This window comes from Oncorhynchus keta, chromosome 21 (genome assembly GCF_023373465.1).
Source record: "Oncorhynchus keta strain PuntledgeMale-10-30-2019 chromosome 21, Oket_V2, whole genome shotgun sequence".
Classification (NCBI taxonomy): domain Eukaryota; kingdom Metazoa; phylum Chordata; class Actinopteri; order Salmoniformes; family Salmonidae; genus Oncorhynchus; species Oncorhynchus keta.
The window spans coordinates 1828137-1851872 of NC_068441.1; the positions used below are offsets into that span (position 1 = coordinate 1828137).

The window sequence follows — 23736 nt, forward strand, 5'->3', positions numbered from 1 at the left end:
CAAAGTAGATGTCCTAACCGACTTGCCAAAACTATGGTTTGTTAAAACTTGTTATGGCTGCAATCCCCCTATCGGGATAAGTGTCATCAACAACCACTGAATAGCATAGCGCTACATTCAATGAATATTACTACAAATATTTATAGTCATGAAATCACAAGTGCAATATAGGAAAACACAGTTTAGCCTTTTGTTAATCCACCTGTCGTGTCAGATTTTTAAATTATGCTTTACAGCGAAAGCAATCCAAGCATTTGTGTAAGTTTATCGATCGCACAACAAAACATTGAGTAATACTTAGCATCAGGAAGCTTGGTCACGAAAATCAGAAAAGCAATCAAATTAATCGTTTACCTTTGATGATCTTTGGATGTTTTCACTCACGAGACTCCCAGTTACACAACAAATGTTCCTTTTGTTCTATAAAGATTATCTTTATTTCCAAAATACCTCAGTTTGTTTGTCGCGTTATGTTCAGAAATCCACAGGAAAGAGCGGTCACGACAACGCAGACGAAAATTCCAAATAGTTTCCATAATGTCCACAGAAACATGTCAAACGTTTTTTATAATCAATCCTAAGGTTGTTTTTAAAATATATAATCGATAATATATCAACCGCAAATGTCTTTCACAGTAGGAGAGGGAAAAGCAATACCTATCCAAACTCTGCTGCGCGAGCATAACTCATGTGACCACTTGACGCTATGTTATCATTCTGGCTCATTTAAAAAAAATAAAAGCCTGAAACTATGTCTGAAGACTGTTGACACCTTGAGTAAGCGATAGGAAAAGGAATCTGGTTTATATCCCTTTAAATCCAGCAAAGGGAGGCTATGGAACATGGAGTTTTCAAAATAGAAGCCACTTCCTGTTTGGATTTTCCTCAGGGTTTCGCCTGCAATATCAGTTCTGTTAAACTCGCAGACAATATTTTGACAGTTTTGTAAACTTTAGAGTGTTTTCTATCCAATACTAATAATAATATGCATATATTAGCAACTGAGACTGAGGAGCTGGCCGTTTACAATGGGCACCTTTTCATCCAAGCTACTCAATACTGCCCCTGCAGCCATAAAAAGTTAACAAGAAATCTGTGGAGGGGGCCTTCCGGGTGGCGCAGTGGACTAAGCGCGAAACCGAGACTCTGTGTTCGCACCCAGGCTCTGTCGCAGCCGGCCGAGACTGGGTGGTCCGTCGGGCGATGCACAATTGGCCTAGCATCGTCCGGGTTAGGGAGGGTTTGCCGGTAGGGATAGCCTTGTCCCATCACGCACTAGCGACTCCTGTGGCGGGCCGGGCGCAGTGCACGCTAACCAGGTCGCCAGGTGCACGGTGTTTCCTCCAACACATTGGTGCGGCTGGCTTCCAGGTTGGATGCGTGCTGTGTTAAGAAGTGCGGCTTGGTTGGGTTGTGTTTCGGAGGATGGCTTTCGACCATCGTCTCTCTTCGAGCCCGTACGGGAGTTGTAGCAATGAGACAAGATAGTAACTACTAACAGTTGGATACCATGAAATCGGGGAGAAAAGGGAGTAAAAAATGTTTTTTAAATGAAAAAATCTGTGGAGTGGTTGAAAGAGTTTTAATGACTTCAACCTAAGTGTATGTTAACTTCCAACATCAACTGTAGCAATTATAAATGTCCATGGGGAAGAGGGGCCAGGGTAAATGTACATTGGGGGAGGGGTCAGCTGGTTCAGGCCGGGGAAGTCAATCACTGGACTCTGGCGTTAGTGTCAATGAGGCCTTTTTTTTAGAGGACACTGAGGAATGACCCCTTTAGGCCTTATTGTCCTGTTTGTCGATGGGAGATTTGGCATCAAGACAAATTAACTTCTCAGCTGACCATAGGCTAACATTAGCTTGATAAAAAAAATCAGTACAGTATATTGTTAGTGTGTGGCAAAATGTTTGTTCTGAAGTCTATACACAGTACAGTACAGTCCAGGTTTAACTTTATTGAACTAACTAATTGGGACATCAAAGTACAACTCTGCAACAATTTTTATAAAAGTAGTCATTTGTTTTTTTAATTCATTTTCATTTAAGGCAATCCAATACAAAGCATTTCACAACCCACCGTATGACAACGATCATATACAACAACAAAAAAAGGTTTCAAATAAAAAGGGGGAACCATGCACATGAGAAACCCAGAGGGATAAACAACAAAGGTGAAAAGAGGAGGATCACAAAAAGTGGTGTTAATAAAAAATAATGAACAATTAATTGTTGCAACATGCTGGTCGGTTACAGTTTTCCCATGTGTGATCTCTCCTCCTGTCAAGAGATCTCACGGCAACAACAGAAATGGCCAGGCATGAGAGAGAGAGAGAGAGAGAGAGAGAGAGAGAGAGAGAGAGAAGAGAAAGCAGACAGCCCACTGCATTTGTGGCCATTAATCCAGATGAAATGGTGTCTATAATCCCATTTATACCTGGTGCTAATATGGATCCTTTGTCCTGATCTTGTCTACATTCTGATTGTGCCTACATTTCCCAGAAATGTGTCTACACAGAAATGTGCTTAAAACGTGTCTGATATCCATCTGCATTGCGATCAGATTTCCTGGCACGTCCTTTATGCAAATAGCTTCACAGCTATTCATTCAAAATAATATTTATTTATTGTAAGACACATATTGATGTAATCGGATATTGGTGCCACTTTTCAATGATTTTAGATGGCTGAATAATGATGATTTAAATGGTTTCTCTGTCCAGATCTGTCTACACCTGTAAGATATCCAGACACGATGTGTCTCTGACTACCTCGAGGTGGGCAGAATGATCAGATCCCAATCAGATCACAATGTGTCTTTTGATTGCGCATTTTCTGACCGGTGTAGACATTCAGAATGTGGATAAGATCAGGACAAGGACGCAAGCTAGAACCAGTAGTAAATGGGGCTAGTGTTACAGATAGTTGGCACAGAATATAAAACACTGTCTTTCCATCCCAGGTGAATGGATGGATCTTGTTCACAATCTGGCAATCCTACAGATCAGGGGTCGATTGAGGCGAGATTGAGGACTTGGCAGCGTAGCCTAGTGGTTAGAGCATTGGACTAGTAACCGAAAGGTTGCAAGTTCAAATCCCCTAGCACAAATCTGTTGTTCTGCCCCTGAACAAAGCAGTTAACCCACTGTTCCTAGGCCATCATTGAAAATAAGAATTTGTTCTTAACTGACTTGCCTCGTTAAACATTTAAAAATAAATACTGTTTTTTTTAATAGCGTAGCCATAGAAATAGAATTACTAGAACGAATAACATCCCCATTGAAGTCAGTGTGCAAGTCTACTTCTATTATTGTGGCTTTGTCGGCAGAATAAATGGCTTTTTATCATACAAATTCCAGAAAAAATTAAGTGAATCATATAATATATCAATAAGATCATCACTATCTCTAAAAATGTATAAATAAACATACTGTCGAAGTACCAGTACACCTCTTAAGGAATAGAATAAAGTGCTTTCCTTAAAGTTTATCAGTAGGAATATGTACTGTTGTAAACCACTCTTATTATTGAACACACACACTCACTCCTGATACTCTAGGTCCACACCACTTAGTAAGAAAAAACAAGCCATATAATTAACTGTATAGATATCAGATATACCATTTGTCTTTATCCCCATATATTATACACAACACTGTACAGAACCAGGTTTAGCCATTTCAAAAACATACAGTACTCTTAGCGATTATGACTCCAAGAGAAGAGAGCTGTGAATAGGGTTGCAAAACTCCGGTAACTTTGCAAAAAGTCCTAGGTTTTCAAGGAATGTTCCTTGTGATTCCAGGAATTTTCAAAGCAGGATTTCTGGAAAACCTGAACATTTTGGAAAAGTTAACAGAATTGTTCAACCTTAGTTGTTTATCAGGCTTGGTTGGAATGCTGTCTACAGTACGTTAAGGCCTACAGAGTATTTAGCTAGCTGAGGAGATCCGTCCCTCTGTCTGTCTATGTGTGCACCGTGCAGCAGGTGTCCAGACTGTCTATACTCCTCAGCTTGATTTAATTTCAGCCTGGCTTCATCTGATTATAACACAATAATGGCTTATTCTCAGGGAGCAGAGAAGCTGTTGGGTGACCAGAGAGAGAGACAGGGGTGGACAGTAAAGGACTGTTGGTTATGAAAAGGTTTCAATGGAATTCAATGTGATTCAAGTGAATACATTTGCTGTCTTTATCCAGCAGTTTAATGTCAATTAAACAAAAATCCATTCACTATGGGAATTGGGGAGATGGAAAGAGAGAGAGAGAAGAAAATAGTAGTTGAATGAGTTGTATATATTTTCACTCTTTGACTGATGAAATATAGGACACGGTAAACTATCAGAACCCTTGAAAAAAATAAAGCAATACTTCTGATGTATGTATGTATGTATGTATGTATGTATGTATGTATGTATGTATGTATGTATGTATGTATGTATGTATGTATGTATGTATGTATGTATGTATGTATGTATGTATGTATGTATGTATGTATGTATGTCACAGACAGGTTCTAGTGTGTCCAAACGCTGATGTGCATAGTTACATTCCTGTGGTGGTGGTGGTGGTTAAGTGGTTTAGAGAGCTATGATGAGCTCTCCCTTGTGCTTCTCCATATTGTGAAACTATCCTTGTTTGCAATTGAGAAATCCAAACTGGATGGACACATATTAATTATATATCCTTATATATCCATGCCACTTTTGATACATTATAAATACAGACATATGGGGAATTCCATCCTATATACGAACATGCTTTAAAATAGAAACCAAGAGAAGAGTCTACAACTTATGGGAGTACAAAAGAGCAAAGACACTCAATGACTAAAAAAAGGAAACTCACAAGGTGAATACACTTTTCTTTTTTTCAACCTTAAATCATAAAGCTACAAATTAATATGGGAATGTGTCTTAGGCCCAAAACAAAACAAAACAAAAATGAATGGAAAAGTATCCAAAAACATCACCTTATCACACACTCTAATACACCAATGGCGAGCTAGGTCAAAAGTCAAAGATCAGAGTTCAGATGAGAGTTCCACTTGTCCCATTACAGTTAGACAACCAGATCACAGACAGGCACAAGTTCCAACCACAATATGACCCCACATGACCCCTTCACCCACCCGATCTCAAACAAGACAAGAAGAAACAGTCACTGGCCCATGTATGTTGATAAAAAGACAAGTCCTTGTATGGTCTGTCCATTGCCGTCTCTCTTTCGCAGAGAAACAGACAGAATAGATAGAATCACAATGAACAGAAACGCTGTTGTCTTCTCCAGAGAGTCACCTGTCTGGGAGAGTCCTGACACAAACACCTATTGCTTCAGCAACTTCCTATTACATCACTTCCTGTCCCAACATTCCAATCAGGAAGTAGAGAGTTCCCAGGGTCTGCAAATCTTTGACTCCGTCTCTCGTCAGTACTCAGTGTAAAGGTTTGTGTGGTGGGCTCAGATCTGTGTGTGGTGTGTGTGTCCAGGGGGTGTGTAGGGAGGCGGTGTGGGGTTGGGTTTGACGCCCCTACTCTTCATATAGGAGATTAACTGATCAGGGATCTCAGCCAGGACATCCTTGGCTAGACGGGCCATACTTAACACGTGATTTCCTGTTCGGTCCATGTAGTCTCTAAATGGGACAAACTGACAGGGAGAGAGCAAAGACACGATAGCAACTGAGAAACAGCCTGGGATAACACTACAGCATATGAACATTTTCATTAATAATACATTACACATATTTATAAATCCTTTTGAGCCTAGTGGTTAGAGTGTTGGGACAGTAACCGAAAGGTTGCTGGATTGAATCCCCGAGCTGAGAAGGTAAAAATCTGTCAGGCAGCTAACCCACTGTTCCCCGGTATGCCAACATTGTAAATAACAAGTTGTTCTTAACTGACTAGCCTAGTCAAATACAGGTTAAATAAAAATGAAACAATCATTAATACTGATAATGCTCATCCTTTGTACTGCCTTCGCCTTATTGTTCATTTACAGTTAACCAGCATTCCTAGGATTTTTACTCTGTATACCTTCCACGTTTTGAAATTCCTTGAAATTCCTCCTGAAAGCAATTTAACAAAGCAATGTAACCTTCCATTCATCCATTTACTTAACCCCTCTTGTACAATGTCTGTACAAAGCCTTACTCTGGATAAAGACCTCCTGGAAAACCAGGACATTTCTACTGCTCAAGATTACGATGCGTTTGTTCATAGCCGTGTTCATAGTCAGATTGCGTCACTGAACTGTGCTTGTGTGTGTGTGTGTGTGTGTCTGTGTGTGTCTGTGTGAGTCACCTGGACAATATCTCTCTCTGCAAGCTTCCCTCTGGATGAAATTCTGATGTCATCACCGTCCAACTCCACCATGGCTGCAAGGTAAAGAGATCACACGACCCCGAACATGTACAACGCACACATTTGTTTTGAACCAATATGTATCAAGGTTAGTCTCGTTGGGTGGAGCATCTCGTTCACAAGAGCAACGAGGAACATGATGAACTACAATTTCTGTTTTTTTTTTGTTTGTGCATTTTTAAAGGGTGTGTGTCGGATCTTCATTAGAGATGTATTGCTCCGGCCGGGTAACAATCCAGCAGCAACATCTACTATTATTATTACTACGTAGATTTAGAATTCATGTACATTTTTGTAAGGGTTGACACATTTCTCCCCCCTGGGAAAATCAAGTCTGACGTTTGAAAGTGGTAATTTGAAACTCCAGAAGCCTTTTTAAACCTCAAATACAGGGAAGAACTGAGAAGAAAGTAAGACTTGTCGGGTTTTTTGTTGTTGTCCCTAATTACCGAGAGATCGATTGGAACTGGAGACACCATATTTTACGGCAAACAACTTACATACAGTGAATTCGGGAAAGTATTCAGACCACTTGACTTTTTCCACATTATGGAACTTGTCAGAACCAGGATGAACCCATCCATTAGCCCTGATTACTTTAAACTACATTACATTAAAAAACCCTCAACGCCATACCACTCTACTCTCCACACACAAACACGCATGCACTGCACGTACAGTAGGCACACGTGTTGTCTCTCTCTCTCCCTCCCTCCCTCTCCTCTGCTGAATCAAATGAGTTGCTAATGGTCTTGCAGGCCATCCGTCTAACTAATTGCTAGAAGTGAGAGCGAATAGGGGCTACAGCTACTGTACCTGGCTGCTGTGTGTGAATTGTAGAAATTGAATCGCTCTCAATAACTTATATTGAACAAAAATATAAACTGCAACAATTTCAACGGTTTTACTGAGTTACAGTCCATTTAAGGAAATCAGTCAATTTAGATAAATAAATTAGGCCCTAATCTATGGATTTCAACTGACTGGGAAAGGGGCACAGCCATGGGTGGGCCTGGGAAGAGCCAGGCCCACCCACTGGGGAGCCAGGCCCAGCCAATCAGAATTAGTTTTTCCCTACAAAAGGGCTTTATTACAGACATAAATACTCTGCAGTTTCATCAGCTTTTCCGGTTGGCTGGTCTCAAGACTATCCTGCAGGTGAAGAAGCCGGATGTGGAGGTCCTGGGTTGGCGTGGTTACACGTGGTCTGCGTTTGTGAGGCCAGTTGGACGTACTGCCAAATTCTCTAAAAGGACGTTGAAGGCGGCTTATGGTAGAGAAATGAACATTCAATTCTCTTGCAATAGCTCTGGTGAAAATTACTGCAGTCAGCATGCCAATTGCACACTCCATCAAAACTTGAGAAATAAGCTCAAATAAGCTCATTTTAAATGAGCTCCCTCATTTTAGAGAAATAAGATTTTTCTGTGTATGGAACATTTCTGGAATCTTTTATTTCAGCTCATGATACATGGGACCATGTTGCGTTTATATATTTTTGTTCAGTATAGCTTTCAGGCCAGGTTAATGGTGATAATGAGAATATGGACGGAGCGTAGATTGCTTTTTGATTAGTTGTCTGACTGTATCAATCGGGCACTAACAATCGGCCTCATACGTTAAATGATATATCATCGGATCTTGGTAGAGTTTAAACATGAAACACTAGGTTATATTTGAAACATGAAATACTAGGTTATATTTGAAACATTAAATACTAGATTAAAGTTTAATAAACCTTAATTTTAAACGAGTTTCAGTAGAGTTTCAGGCAATGTGAGTATTGAGCAACAATACCAGGTAGTAACTTTTTCCTTTGATATTTATTGCTATAAAAAAACTACAACAACAAGTATCGTAAACTAAGTGAGATGCAGCTACTTACCGTCAAACTCAGCCTGTCCCACTCCCACGATAATGATGGACATGGGCAGTTTAGCCCCCTGAGGAGAAGAACAGGAACACACCATAATGTTATAGAGACTCTGATGGTCATTCAACACAGCCTACAAATCCTACCGCTTAACTCTTTACATGACCACTTCACAACTCCAAAACACTCTTGATATGACACACATGTAAAGTACATACATTCTCTTTTTTCCATATAGACAGAGAAAAATTGAAATATATTCAAGGCTGTTCCATACAACCTGATCTATTACACATATACATAGTCATGTATATGTGAAAGACATGTAAGAGACATGGGTCATTTACTTTCCTGAGAGACCGATGAGTCTCTTACATGCTATACTACACACGAATGCACGCCCACACAACTCCAAGAGGGCAGTCGTATTCATTCAAGCTCACAGTGAGTCTCCATTGTTGTTGACCCAGATGTGATCTCCATGCTATATATTCTGTGACAGCTACATGGTTAAACACCCAGTTATAGGTTAGTACACCACACCACTAATATTCTGGAGAGGAGAGCACTTTAGCTTGATGAAGGGCCATTAACTATGAATGGGTCTTTATTGCTGCAGACACATGGAGTACAGAGAGAGAGCAGCGCATTGTTGCTGGGTGATCTAAACCATTTCTGCACAGTTTGCATCTCTCTCTGTGTGCAAACCCACCGCCGGTGTGCGTGGCCCAAAGATGACTATTTTCAAGTTATATGACCATAGCACCGGTTCCAATCTAAGTGCCTTTGCCATTTAGCAAACTCCAGGCGGTGCTATGGTTAGATGACATTAAAATAGAGGTCTTTGGTCAAGCACACCAATGCTGGGTTTAGCCTTTGAAAGAACAATGCCAAAGACTCAGTGTCGTTATCCTAGCAAGGGGAGGGTGCTGGAGTATTGAAAACTGGGGATCCAATCATTTTGACCCTTATCTTTAATATTTTGTTTGTACTGTGGCTGTGTATTATTTATTCCATACAGCGCAGTCTTTTTTTGCTCATCTTTATCAAGGAAGCCAATAAACATTGGTAAAGTGTTGATTAGGTAGGAGTTGGGAGATTGAAGATGACTGTGAGGTGGGAATGGGGAGGCAACCCTTCCCGCCAATTACCCCCCCAACCACTCCCAAGACAAGTCCTGCGGAAGCAGGAACAGGAGCTGGAGGAAGTTACTTCTAGACTACGATCCAAGGTCCAATTTAGCGTTTTTTTTAAACCCTAATGTTTAGTATTGGGGGAACTGTTCTGAAATACCTTGTAGTTATTTGTGCTTAAATCATTATTATTATTTTTTATTTCAGATGGATGCATATTCTCACAGAAACTGCATTTGTCTCCAGCCGAAGACTAACGCAGCGTGTCAGCTGACCTAGTTTGTTACGGGGGCGAGATCTACTTCTCTGTCTTGTCATCTCTGTTATTACCCTGAAACAGATTGATGATCCCAAAGTATCAGTGTTCAACACTGTCAGTCACTGTCCTCCCACGCTACACACACACACACACACACACACACACACACACACACACACACACACACACACACACACACACACACACACACACACACACACACACACACACACACACACCTCATCAAGCATTTATGCTGCTAAAATATGCTGACGTGTGTGTGGAGAGGGGGGCTTGGAGTGTGAGTGGGTAGACTTTAATTAAACTACAACAATATTCCAATAAAATAACTATAAGGTAGAAAAAACACTATGTTTTTCTTAGACAAACTTTAATTAGATAGAGAATGGATTGAGAAGCCCATTTTTCATGTGTTTCTCTCTCCGACTCCCCACCTCTCTCATTTCTCCCCCTCAGTCGTTCCTATCAATTCAAACACACTGAAACGGACAGTATCTTTAATTAAAGATACACCATGGTGTTAGGACTGTAGTCAGTCAACAATAGAACCGCTGGGCTTCTCAGCCTCCATGTATCGTTATCAGGCGTCCCCTTTAGCCTACTTATCAGAATTATCCACTGTGTTGTTGTGACAACCGGGCTATACTTGTATTCTTAATATTATACGTAAATTGACAGTTGATACTCCTGATCAGAAAAAAGGGTCATGTTTTATAATGCCTAAAAATTGGCAAAAGACCAATCTCCTCAAAGGTTTATTTATAGACCCCAAAAAAAGATGCAGATTAGGAGCAGTGTGTGGAGGTGACTGTGTCTGTGTGTCTGTGCAGTAGGTAGTTTAATCATGACGGGTCCAGATGCCCCATAAAAATGATGGGCCCCTATCACCAGTCATATTTCCCTTAAAATTCAAATAATTTTGTTGGTAAGGCTGTGTGGTAATATTACTAAGCATTGTAACAGCTGAGCAGAACCTAGTCGAAGGGCACATTTGAAGCTGTTACCAGAAAAGCCGCAATATAGCCAATACATTCAACGCTATGGATGGCGGTCAGAAATTAACCCGCATAAAAGTCGATCAGCACTACGGAAAGAACAAAGCGGTCAAAAAAACACCATATTTTGTCTGCAAATAATAGGCAATAGCCTATATTACAAACCATAAATATATAGATCAATCTCTTGACTGAAACACCGAAACACAGCTAATGACCGAGTGCATGCTCGCTGAAGTTATGCACGGCGCAAAACCGGTATTTCAAATGATCTGCCTCCCACAGAGGCCTATAGCAAAAACACCAGCAAATCAATCAAGTGGAGCATTGAAACAGATTGCTTAAACGGCAGCATGCCTTTAAACAGTATATGATGCGTGTGTGCTTACTATTATTACCATTGCCCAATTAAACGTATAGGCTATGATGACAATGAAATGGCTCAGCGGCCGTGCACCAGAACATGGTTTCCAAAGACAGATCGAGCATAGTCGTAGATAGACAAGCAATGTAAATTAATATCGACTTATTTGGGTAGCCTGCCCTGTAATAATCTAAACTCACTCACTCACTCATTTGATTGGCATTTGGCGGGCCTTGCACTCTGCGAAGTCGTTGACAATGGCATTGAAATTCATGGTCGTGGCACTGGTGTTTTCAGTGGACAGAATGGCCAACCCACTCAGTCTCTCCTGTAACATGCTGCTCCGCAGGTATGATTTCATTATTTTACCTTTGGAAAAGGAGCGCTCGGCATTGGCTACCGTTAATTAAAGGGTTAGGGTCATAAAAAAAGAGCATCGCTGTAACTACCTCCCCAAATGTAGCAGTGACTGAATTGTTATCCACAATGAGCATATTGGCCAGGTCTCTCACTGTAGTGTGCTTTGCTATTTACATTCTTAAAAACAGGCCCTGAAAGAGAGTAATTGGCCAGGGAAGCTTGCTGATATATCTTTGCTGTAATGTTCAGCCAGCCGGCTGGCGGTCTCGAAGAGCGCATCATCATCTGCGTTGGCCAGGGTAGTGGGATGGATGTCAAACAGTCTCAATGTTGCCCGCATACTTTTAAATCGGTTTGACAGCTGGTGGATAACGATGTCAGGGTTTGCATTAAAGACGTTGACTCTAAAACGACTCTCCCCATCAGACAGTCGCTCGTCCTCGCATAGCTCATCAAAATGACGCCTAACCTTCCTTCTTTTTTTCTCTGATGCAAAATCAAATATACCACTCAACATTGACCATCTCTTTATGCTATGTCCGAAGAAGGTGTATAACAGTTCAACAGTTTTATAAAACTTGAATAGCCAGGTTAAGATTATGTGCTGCGCAATGCACATAAACAGCTTTCGGATATTCTGGCCTGCACACCCGAATAGACCCCGCTCATGTCAGCAGCTACACCATAACCCTGCCCACGACATTTTGAAATATCCAGCCCATTATCCTCTATGCTGCCCAGGTTTTAGGACGTGTCTCCAGAAATCCTAAAAATGACTCTGTGATGGTCAGATCTGTGGCGACATTATTTGCATCCCTTATCACTCTCACATTGCGATAAACTTGGCTTAACTGGCTACTTTGGATACATCCGGTGTGTCCATAATAAAAACAAACAAAAAATGGGCTTCCTGCATCTCTACCTGCATGTCACACTTCACTCGCTCGGCTAAAATATACATCAGCTCATTTTGGATTTGAGGGCTGAGATAGTTCACGGATCCTGCGTGGTGTTCTAAAAGTTGTTTCAGAACTGGGTTGTAAAAATGACAGCAGTTCAATTATACTGAGAAAACTCCCGCTGTTGGCCTGCCCCAGCTTTTCACGGTGCCGTCTGAACGCCAAATTACACAATGCAAGTGTGAGAGTTACATTAACTATGCGCTCCAACACCTGTCGCCAGAATTTTGGTCCTTCTGTAGCTCAGTTGGTAGAGCATGGCGCTTGTAACGCCAGGGTAGTGGGTTCGATTCCCGGGACCACCCATACGTAGAATGTCTAGTTTGAGAAACAGATGTCTCACAAGTTCTCAACTGGCAGCTTTATTAAATAGTACCCACAACGTCAACAGTGAAGATGCAACTCCGGGATGCTGGCCTTCTAAGCAGAGTTGCAAAGAAAAAGCCATATCTCAAACTGGCCAATAAAAATAAAATATTAAGATGGGCAAAAGGACACAGACACAGGACAGAGGAAATCTGCCTAGAAGACCAACATCCCAGAGTTGCATCTTCACTGTTGATGTTGAGACTGGTGTTCTGCAAGTACTATTTAATGAAGCTGCCAGTTGAGGACTTGTGAGGCATCTGTTTCTCAAACTAGACACTCTAATGTATTTGTCCTCTTGCTCAGTTGTGCACCGGGGCCTCCCACTCCTCTTTCTATGCTGGTTAGAGCCAGTACAAAAGCGCTTTCTAATGATCAATTAGGCTTTTAAAATGATAAACTTGGATTATCTAACACAACGTGCCATTGAACACAGGAGTGATGGTTGTTGATAATGGGCCTCTGTACGCCTATGTAGTATTCCATAAAAAATCAGTCGTTTCCAGCTACAAGAGTCATTTACAACATTAACAATGTCTTCACTGTATTTCTGATCAATTTCATGTTATTTTAATGGACAAAAATAGTGGTTTTCTTTTAAAAACAAGGACATTTCTAAGTGTCCCCAAACTTTTGAACAGTAGTGTGTATTCTTTTAATCAAAATGTGTTTTTTAGGGGGCAGAAATGCCTTCTGGAATATGTGAACTTTCATGTGCCTTAATAACAAACGTGTATTTCATCTGTAAATACAAATAAAATGGTTAAATTATGAGCCTAGTTGATTTAGCCACGGAAAAAGACAGGAACTTTCCCGCTGGGCATGATTGGCTGAAATAATGGATGGACTGAACATACCGGGAGATGAGTTTGGATTGGTCTGCCATGCAACATGTTTCTGTTTATAACGTGAGCTGCTCATTACGTGCTGAGAGCCCTTTCTACCGCATCCATTTTTAAATATATAACGTTAGCCAACTAGAACAAAAGTTTCTCTACTTTTCTCAACAACATTGATGCCCTGAATTTAGCAGGCTCTATTGACCAATCATTTGGTAAAAGTGATTTGTTACTTTCTGCACACGCCACAGTCAGTGTGAACTGGAGTGACTTGACACAACGCTGCCCAAACAAGATGTAGCTACGAACAAAACTGAGTTAAATGGTTCCAGTCTGCCTTGAAGCATTCATCAAAGTATACGGGTAAGAGTCTAGATAAATTTGTAGTTAGTATAAGTTTCTAATTTTGTCAGAAAGTCATTTTTCATTGCAAGTTACAGTGTACTGTCAGCTAGCTAGTAAACGTTAGCTTGCTGGCTCGCTAACTAACGTTACATGTATGATCTGTGTAGTAATATTATTTGAACCAGAAATCCAGTTGCATTCTTAGTTATAGCCTAATGTTAGCTAGCTAACGTTGAACCTGGTTGGTATAGTAGTAGCGTGAGTTGGGATTATGCCGGGTTCATTGTGTAGCTAGCTAGCTACATGTCTAGACAATAGTGACCCATCCACTTAGCTAGATGTGGCTGGGTGTTGGTTACAGAATTTCCTTCACATGACCCATCAATTTAGACAAGTGTGTCAGGTAAGTGTCATCTAATAATGATAAAATATTTTTATCTGGACACTTTCTGTTTTTGATATTGCTTCTCTGCAAGTAACCATTTCATTGTACTGTTTACACCTTCTGTTTCCAGTGCATGTGACAAATCAACTTTTTATTTTATTTGATACCGTTTGTGTTTACCAGAGACGGTAATACGAAGAACAACATGACCTGCACCAAAGTCAGATTAGGATGTAGGCCAAGGACAAGATAAAGTGTATTTTTACCTGGAGTTTGTCCTTATTGTAGGCTACTACTTTCACTGCGTTTAGTCTTGAAATCTTTGGTTGTTTTACTAAACGAATCACCCTGTTCAGCAAATGGCCTCACATGTGAATCCTTAAAGAGATGGGTGGGGCTAAGACTTAAGAGGGTGTGAACGATGCTGAATGGCTGTAAACAAAGAAGAGCACTCCAGTAGGTGTACCAAAACATTTTGTCAAAAGTGGATTTGCAATTTCATCGACTTTCAAAGAAGAATGACTTTCCCATTGTTCTTCAACTGCAGTGTTAGGATATACCATGTTCTCGCTGTCTACTTTCACCCCATGTAAAAAAAAAAAAAAAAAAAAAAAACACAATTTCAAATTTAGCTACATAAGACCGAATCAAGGCTTTCGGTCACATATTTGCGATGGTACACTCCAGGGACCACTCAACAATGATCACAAAGATGTGATCGTACGCGTCAAAGGGTTATGTTAGGTTACTTTTCTGTTAGTGATTTCTTTTTTTAAAACAACATTTTGACAGCTGAGTAAATGTAAAATAAAATGATTTAGGAAGTCAGGGAAGCAGGAGGATGTTGCTTTCAAAATGGCTGATTTATTTGAGTTACAAAATCAAATGGTAGGAGGCATTGGCGTTTGGTGGTTCTAGTGTTTTTTTCTCTTCTTTACATTTTTTTTTATATATCCCCCCCCCTACCCTACCATCCCTACCCTAATTGGAGTAAACTAACTAACAACAGTACTTCTACTACTACTTACAGCTATTTTGCAAGGGATGGCCATTTCGGCAGAGGTATAGAGGTATCAGGCCTTCTTGTGTGGACAGCTGGACTTTAGGGAGCTAAAGAGGAGTGGGTGAAGACTCAGGTTGCAGCCCAATTTTCTCTCCTTCCTCCAAAAGTGTACACTTGTTCACTTCCCTACACTGGTTTAAAAGGAAATTATGTAAACTCCCACTAGCCCATGGCTACACCAATCCAAGGCTTTTACTTTTGTGGGAAGTGGTGAAGGAGACATTATTGGGACGCATCCTACACAGTGGTGTAAAGAACTACTTAAGTCATTTGGGGGTATTTGTACTTAAATTCACTATTTATATATTGGACAACTTTTACTTTTATTTCAATACATTCCTAAAGGAAATAATGTACTATTTACTCCATACATTTTCTCTGACACGCAAAAGTACTCATACATAGCAGGAAAATGGTCCAATTCACACACTTCTCAAGAGAACGTCCCAGGTCATCCCTACTGCCAATGATCTGACATACTCATTAAACACAAATGCTTAATTTGTAAATGATATCTGAGTGTTGGAGTGAGCCCCTGGCTATCCTTAAAAAGGAAACAAAAGAAAATGGTGCTGTCTGGTTCGCTTAATGTAAGGAATATGAAATGATTTATATTTGTACTTTTAGTATATTTTAGCAATTACATTTACTTTTGAAACTTAGGTCAATTTAAAACCAAAACTTTTACTCTTTTACTCAACCAATATTTTACTGGGTGACTTTCACTGTTACTTGAGTCATTTTCTATTAAGGTATCTTTACTTTTACTCAAGTACTGGACCAGCAGAACACAACAGGAAGTGATGTCACATTAGTTTAACATGTCCATCATCCACTCTGAGACCACCGTCCATAAAAAAAATGTGCAGGAAGCCTGGGGCTGTCTAACTGATTAGTCCTGTCTGTTTCTATAACACTCATTCAGAGGCGACGAGAATGCACGTATGTATGTGTGTTTGCTGCTGATGAAACAGTATGAGAACAGTGAGCGTATGCGGAGGAGAACGTCTTCTGTGTGACACAACAAAGGATTTCTGACCAGAGCCTGAGAAGCCAATCACACCCACGTCTGAGTCGGTGACTCATAAATAACGTAATTCACAAGTCGTCAATTATGTCCTGTGATGTCCCACTGAGAGAGACAAGAAACCACCCCAGGCTTCGACTGAAGAAGACATTAAGCCTAGTACGTCATTTGGAGGACTCCCCTCTAGAAGTGACCTTTGAGAACCACAGTGTGATACCACAGCCTGATACCACAGTGGCAAATGAATGTGTGAATTCAACTAAGAGCTTTGCAGCGCAACGCTAAACTTCCCCCCTGTTTTGGTCTCGAGGCTACCACGTTGTAGCAGCGTGAAGCGCACCCGTGCACATGAGCAGATACTCTTGTGTGACCGTGTGGTCTCAATATCTGCGGTGCTGTTCGTTGCGACATCATCTCGCTGAGTCTTCCTTTAAATGTCTCGGTTGTAAATCAACTGAAACGGCAATGTCCAAACTCTCTTCGTATATGGGTCCTGGACTAGAGTAGCCTACAGAACAGGTCTACAAAGGGAGAGCTGGATGAATGATGTCTTAAAACCAGATTTGAACCACATTGGAAACACCGGGGAACTAATAATGAGAGAACCACACCTCAATACATTATCAGGCTGTGGCAGACTAATAGAGAAGCAGTGGGCTAGCCTCCTAACTCCTCTCTAAGGGATATACTGTACCTCTAGTAAAGCCATGTTTTGAAACCTCCCGAGAAAGTGTGAGAGACATGAACAACATGATCTGTGACATTTGCAGAGTCACATTGATGCGAACATCAGGATATGGCGTTAGGCTCCGGTAGGGGTCTGAGGGTGTTGACGGGGCCATAGTAGAATCGTGCACGGCGCAATTTAATCGTTGGGCGGAGAAAGAAATGTGTCAAAGTGTCTGATTCACCAGGGGCCCTGATATGACGTGAACTGTTTTAACATGACAGGAGCCCGAGAGGAGAAGAGAGAGGGAGAGAGAGCCTGAGAGGAGAAGAGAGAGGGAGAGAGAGCCCGAGAGGAGAAGGGAGAGAGAGCCCGAGAGGAGAAGAGAGCGGGAGAGAGAGCCCGAGAGGAGAAGAAAGAGGAGAGAGAGGGAGAGAGAGCCCGAGAAGAGAGAGGGAGAAAGAGCCCGAGAGGAGAAGAGAGAGGGAGAGGAGAAGAGAGAAGGAGAGAGAGCCTGAGAGGAGAAGAGAGAGGGAGAGAGGGAGAGAGAGAGAGAGAGCCCGAGAGGAGAAGAGAGAGGGAGAGAGAGCCTGACAGGAGAAGAGAGAGAGAGAGAGAGCCCGAGAGGAGAAGGGAGAGAGAGGATAAGAGAGAGGTAGAGAGAGCCTGAGAGGAGGAGAGAGAGGGAGAGAGAGCCCGAGAGGAGAAGAGAGAGGGAGAGCGAGCCTGAGAAGAGAGAGGGAGAGAGAGCCTGAGAGGAGAAGAGAGAGGCAGAGAGTGCCTGAGAGGAGGAGAGAGAGGGAGAGAGAGCCCGAGAGGAGAAGAGAGAGGGAAAGAGAGCCCGAGAGGAGAAGAGAGAGAGAGAGAGAGGGAGAGAGAGCCTGAGAGGAGAAGAGAGAGGGAGAGAGAGCCTGAGAGGAGAAGAGAGAGGGAGAGAGAGCCTGAGAGGAGAAGAGAGAGGGAGCGAGAGCCTGAGAGGAGAAGAGGGAGGGAGAGAGGGAGAGAGAGCCCGAGAGGAGAAGAGAGAGGGAGAGAGAGCCCGAGAGGAGAAGAGAGAGGGAGAGAGAGCCCGAGAGGAGAAGAGAGAGGGAGAGAGAGCCCGAGAGGAGAAGAGAGAGGGAGAGAGCCCGAGAGGAGAAGAGGGAGGGAGAGAGAGCCTGAGAGGAAAAGAGAGAGGGAGGTACATAGAGAAAGAGGGAAGGAGGTAGGGAGAGGCCAGAGAGAAAGAGAGGTGAAGCAAGAGAGAAAGAGAGAGGTGACGCAAGACCGAAATAGAGAGCAATGAAAAGAGGTAGAGCAAAATAATGCATTGAGAGAGCATTGCTTTGCTTTGGAGCACTGTTGTGTTCTCTAACTGAGTGACAGATTCCATAGTGTACTGTCCCCCCTGCCCCAGCTGTGTAATGAATGACACACAGCATGGGCCTCGCCTTCCTCCCTCCGTTACCTCCCTCCCTTCCTCCCTCCGCCAGCTGTAGAGAAGTAGGTCAGTGTTCCTGAAAACACTCTCCGGAGGACACACACACACACACGATCCTGTCCAGCTCTTTGAACTGAAGAGGACGCTCAAAGCATTTCAACTTCACTCTCCTATTTCAGAGAAAACACTCAAATAATCAATTTTTCCCAAAATTAGATTCCATCACCATCAAAAGAGCAGAACTGAAAGCAGTAGAGGCAGCAGGGTTGTATGCAGGTAGAGGTGCAGTAGTCAGTCAGAGAGGCCAAGCAAGATAGAGCAGCAGGCAAGATCTTAAAAGGAAGGTGTGGCTGTTCTAACGGTTTGACTAACAGTCGCAAATTCCCTTTAAATCCAGTGTGCTGGAGGTCTGGCCGATTCCACGCAGACGACTTTCTCTTCATTCTTTCTCTTCGTTTGCTTCTCTCTCCAAACATTCTCACTTCTCTCTCTCTCTGTCTCTCTCTCTCTGTCTCTCTCTCTCTCTCTCTCTCTCTCTACATCTCCCCTCATTTCTCTTTCATGTTCCACCATTTTCTCCCTCTCTCTCTCTCCCTCTTTCCTCTTCAACCACTCTCTCTCTCTCCATCTCTCCTTCTCTCCAGACTTACATTGACGATGGCCTCCTTGGTCTGAGCCATGTCTGATATGACTCCGTCTGTGATGATGAGGAGGACGAAGTACTGGGACCCGTCCTGAACCGCTGCAGCATAACTGAAGAGGAACACACACACACACACACACACACACACACACACACACACACACACACACACACACACACACACACACACACACACACACACACACACACACACACACACACACACACACACACACACACACACACACACACACACACAGTCAGGCAAGTATGCACACACACAAACAGGCGCGCACGCACACACACAAGCAGATTGTGAGTAAAAAAGCAAACACCCTGAACCAAACTCAAACTCCCTGTGACCAATGACATGCTTGAATGTCATTCTTTAACTGAGAGGAAAGTCATTGTACTCCCTCTCCATCTTCTCCACTCCAGTCCCTTCTACATTTCAGTGCCTATTCAATTTAAATACTATACTCTGATATCATTCTGCGGATTGATAACGTTCATTCTATTCATTATCATACTTCGAAAAACACTTTGACCTCAAACACTGCAGGATATGAAGCCGAACTACGCCGTGTGTTTCAGTGATCAACTGATTGTCTGTGTTCATTTGTTCCCTCCGTCTGGAGTCATTTTCTCCCTTTCAGCCCAACTCCATTCACATGGTAATGGCTAGAGGACTGACTGTTACTGTGCCTGGAGGGACATATTCAGAACTCTTTTTATCTCTATGGTCTTATCTCTCTTTGTTTGAGAAGTTATCAGACTGCGGACTAGGTGTGTGTGTGCCTGTGTGTTTGGGTGTGTGTTAGTGATGTGCGGGTCAGCTGTTTGAGCACCCAGGCCTATGTTACTGCTCATAATTTCCAACATTTTGGTAGGCTATTTGTTAGTCAACTGGTCTATAGATACATGCAGCTTCTGTTCTGTTATTAGGTCTACTTGTGGCTCTAGAAGACTAAATCAACCCTTGCTTGCTGGAGTAATGTCATAGATCGATAGAATGAATGCTTCAATCTAGTTGACATAAGTAAAGCTTGTTTTCTTTTCCTCTTTTATCTCTGCTTTTCTCCAGCAGTAAAGATGTTTAGGGACTGTGGAGAAAATGCAATGACAAATTACGGGAACATTTCCAAATGACATCAGTTTGACCGGTTTTAAGGGAATTAAAAGCTGTTAAAACGACCCAACATGTTTCTGATAAGATTTCAGTTTAGCTTGGATGCATATTTTATGTTTTTGAAATGCTATCAGCTTTTATGATGCTGATAAAGAACGCACCTTTACAGACGGTCCCTAACAGTGCATTCATTCTCTCAAGATGCTGAAAAAATATATATATATTTCTCCACTCCTGTTCCCGAAGACAAAATTTCATTTGGTCTATCATTTTACTGCAAGAAATACATAATTCTGCAGCAGTTCATATTATATTAGGCTATATGAGATGTTACAGACGTAGTCAAATTTCAGATTTCAGTTAGACTACTATTCCATTTAACCCATCTGAATAGCACAGTTCCCTTGATGTACCGTACTGAAGTCCCCGTCTTCTGACTGTCGAATTCGTATAGCACCTCACAATCATCACACATGACAAAACCTGGAACTGCTATCATACTCTTTTACCGTTTCACCAAATCTTTTCCAAACATTAGACGACTAACTTTTACTGCTCAAGTTCCCAAAAGGCAATTGCCGTGTATTTGGCACGCTACAGTTAGGCCCTTAAGCTTCGGCTACACACTAACGGCAGATAGAAATTCTGAAAGAAAAACCTCAACGTAGCCTATTGATAAGAATTGCACAGGAATGATACATTTATGGATTTTTTTTGTGCGCGTGCCTTGTTTTACCTTTATTCAACCCGACCGGCACCCACACGTTCCTCATCCACACAATACTGCACTTCATGGACCTAAACCACGGGTAATGCGGGTTACGAGTCAACCCGTGCATCACTAGTGTGTGTACCCCATCATCCCTCCTTCCTTATTAACCCACCATCCCTATCCTGTGTGTGTGTGTGTACAGCAGTGTCTGCATTTATCTCTCCTTTTTCCACTTCCCACTCCTCCTCTAATGTGATCAGAGTGCTTGCCCTCTCTGACTCTGAGTTATGTTTATGTGTTTATATGTTTACGTTGAGTGCTCCGCCGCCAGTCTGGCGAGTCAGTAATTGATTCATTCTCTCACTGTGCCACGGTGTTAATGTGTGTCACATCCTGTGTTTTGGGTTTTTTCTGTCCATTGAAAGGCCAATCGTCACAGCCTTTGAGGTTAGAACAGGTCAGAAGCCCAGGGATGGAAGACTGAGTATGAATCACTGGGATTACTGTAGTGGAACAACTACACGACAAGGCTGATATCTGACAGCAGCAGAGAACGAGACATTGCACGCTGGCTTGCACTGCTGATAATCTGTGATAGCAGATTTGTGTGAGGGTGTGTGCCTTTATGTCTGCCTGTGTGTACAGCATGTGTGTATGAGTCGGCCTGTATGTACGTGTGTATATGTATGTGTTTGCAAATGCGCGCCTGCATTTGTGCGCTTGTGCGTGTGTATGCGTCCATTACCTGGCCACGTGGTTGACTACGGGGGCGAAGTTGGTTGGTCCGTAGAGCTGGACAGTCTTCAGACTCTCGTGATAGGCCTCCAGGATGCCATCTATACCGTTACAATAGGGGTTCTCTATGTTACCGTTCTGGAGAGGAGAAACAACAGAACAATCAACAGGTTTAAAACAGTCTGCTCTAGTTTATCTATATCGTTAAAGTCGGGCTTCTCTCATGTTCTGGAGAGGTAGAAACAATCAACAGGGTCAAATCTCTTGTATTTAATAAATCAATATCTTCTTTCTGGAGTGGACAATCGTCAGCTGAATTTGGTGAGTCAAGTAAATTCAAGCCCAGTCAAGTCCAGTCCAGTTTAAGTCCAATCTTGTCCAGTTCAGTTCAGTAACAAGTGACCAGAAAGGGATCTGTGTTTGACTCACCAGTGGGAACTCGTGTGAGACCCGTCCATCCGGGGGCAGCTTGGCTCCGAAGCCCAAGGCAGGGAACATCTTATCACTGTCGTAGTCCTGGATGATCTCCCCTACAGCCTTCAAGGCCATGGCGTATGCATTCATCTGGTATGGGTTCATATAGTGTAGAGAAGTGGACTGGGATGGGTTACCTAGGGAAGGGGCAGAAGGCATAGGTCAATATAGTGTATGACCAGTTTGTTCGTTGTTGAGAAAGGGGGCTGGAATGCAACTAAATCAAGCGCAGCAGGTTCATGCAGAAAACCTGGGCATTGTCATCAGCCTGAATATGTTGCTCTACATTAACATGGCAGTCTATTTAGTCAATCAGGTTCTGTACACACATTATCTGATGGCTGCCATGCACAAGCTATGCGCTGGTGTTCTTAGTGACGTGCTATTACGGAGGACAAACTTGCCATAATTGGAAATAAATAAATAAACGCACACATAAATATATGAATAAATGAATAAATAAATACATCCACACATAATTAAATAAATGAGCAAGGACATACTAAAAATACTGACCAAAATTAATTAATTTTCTCGAGACATCTGTACGTATCTAATTATTTATCTATATATTATCTAATTACTCAAACTTTAAATCATTTAATTCATTTATATATATTTCTTTGTCCAATATGATAATAATGGGGTGTCAATCAAACGTTGGTGGGTGGTATCTAACACACCATTGGTTGTTCAATAAGAGCTACGACGCTAATGTTTGTGTAAACTCTTCACAGTGGGTGTCACTGAATAGGCTGATACCCCATTTCATGGACCCAAGACCCAGAGGTAAGGCAGTACAGTGCATACAGAAATGCCCCTATTGCAATTATAAAGTCGAATACATCCAAAGTAGGATTTCAACTGATTTGTACTTTTTTTGCTAAATGAACAAATTTGTTTTGTTGAATTTATATAATAACATTCCAAATTTAAGCATTTATCTACAGTCGTGGCCCAAGGTTTTGAGAATGACACAAAAATTAATTTCCCCAAGGTTTACTGCTTCAGCGTATTTAGATATTTTTGTCAGATGTTACTATGGTATACTGAAGTATAATTACAAGCATTTCACAAGTGTCAAAGGCTTTTATTGCCAATTACGTGAAGTTGATGCAAAGAGTCAATATTTGCAGGATCTTTTTCAAGACCTCTGCAATCCACCCTAGCATGCTGTCAATTAACTTCTGGGCCACATCCTGACTGATGGCAGCCCATTCTTGGGTAATAAATGCTTGGAGTTTGTCAGAATTTGTGGCTGTTTTTGTTTGTCCACCCGCCTCTTGAGGATTGACCACAAGTTCTCAATGGGATTAAGGTCTGGGGAGTTTCCTGGCCATGGACCCAAAATATCAATGTTTTGTTCCCCGAGCCACTTAGTTATCACTTTTGCCTTATGGCAAGGTGCTCCATCATGCTGGAAAAGGCATTGTTCGTCACCAAACTGTTCATGGATGGTTGGGAGAAGTTGCTCTCGGAGGATGTGTTGGTACCATTCTTTATTCATGGCTGTGTTCTTAGGCAAAATTGTGAGTGAGCCCACTCCCTTGGCTGAGAAGCAACCCCACACATGAATGGACTCAGGATGCTTTACTGTTGGCA

General features: G+C 42.0%; 1 protein-coding gene across 2 annotated transcripts in view; it reads right to left on the reverse strand.

Annotated features, from left to right (window-relative positions):
• Positions 1-2002: 2002 nt before the first annotated feature.
• Positions 2003-23736, reverse strand: part of LOC118399920 (copine-5) — a 227055-nt gene continuing 205321 nt past the window's right edge. For both annotated transcript variants that reach the window (XM_052473214.1, XM_052473213.1), the window contains 6 exons: positions 22090-22271; positions 21671-21798; positions 19092-19194; positions 8251-8308; positions 6306-6379; positions 2003-5649 (listed from right to left, as the gene is read on the reverse strand). In XM_052473214.1, coding sequence (XP_052329174.1) covers positions 5461-5649; positions 6306-6379; positions 8251-8308; positions 19092-19194; positions 21671-21798; positions 22090-22271 — 734 coding nt within the window. In that variant the 3' untranslated portion in view covers positions 2003-5460. The remainder of the gene's footprint in view (positions 5650-6305; positions 6380-8250; positions 8309-19091; positions 19195-21670; positions 21799-22089; positions 22272-23736) is intronic.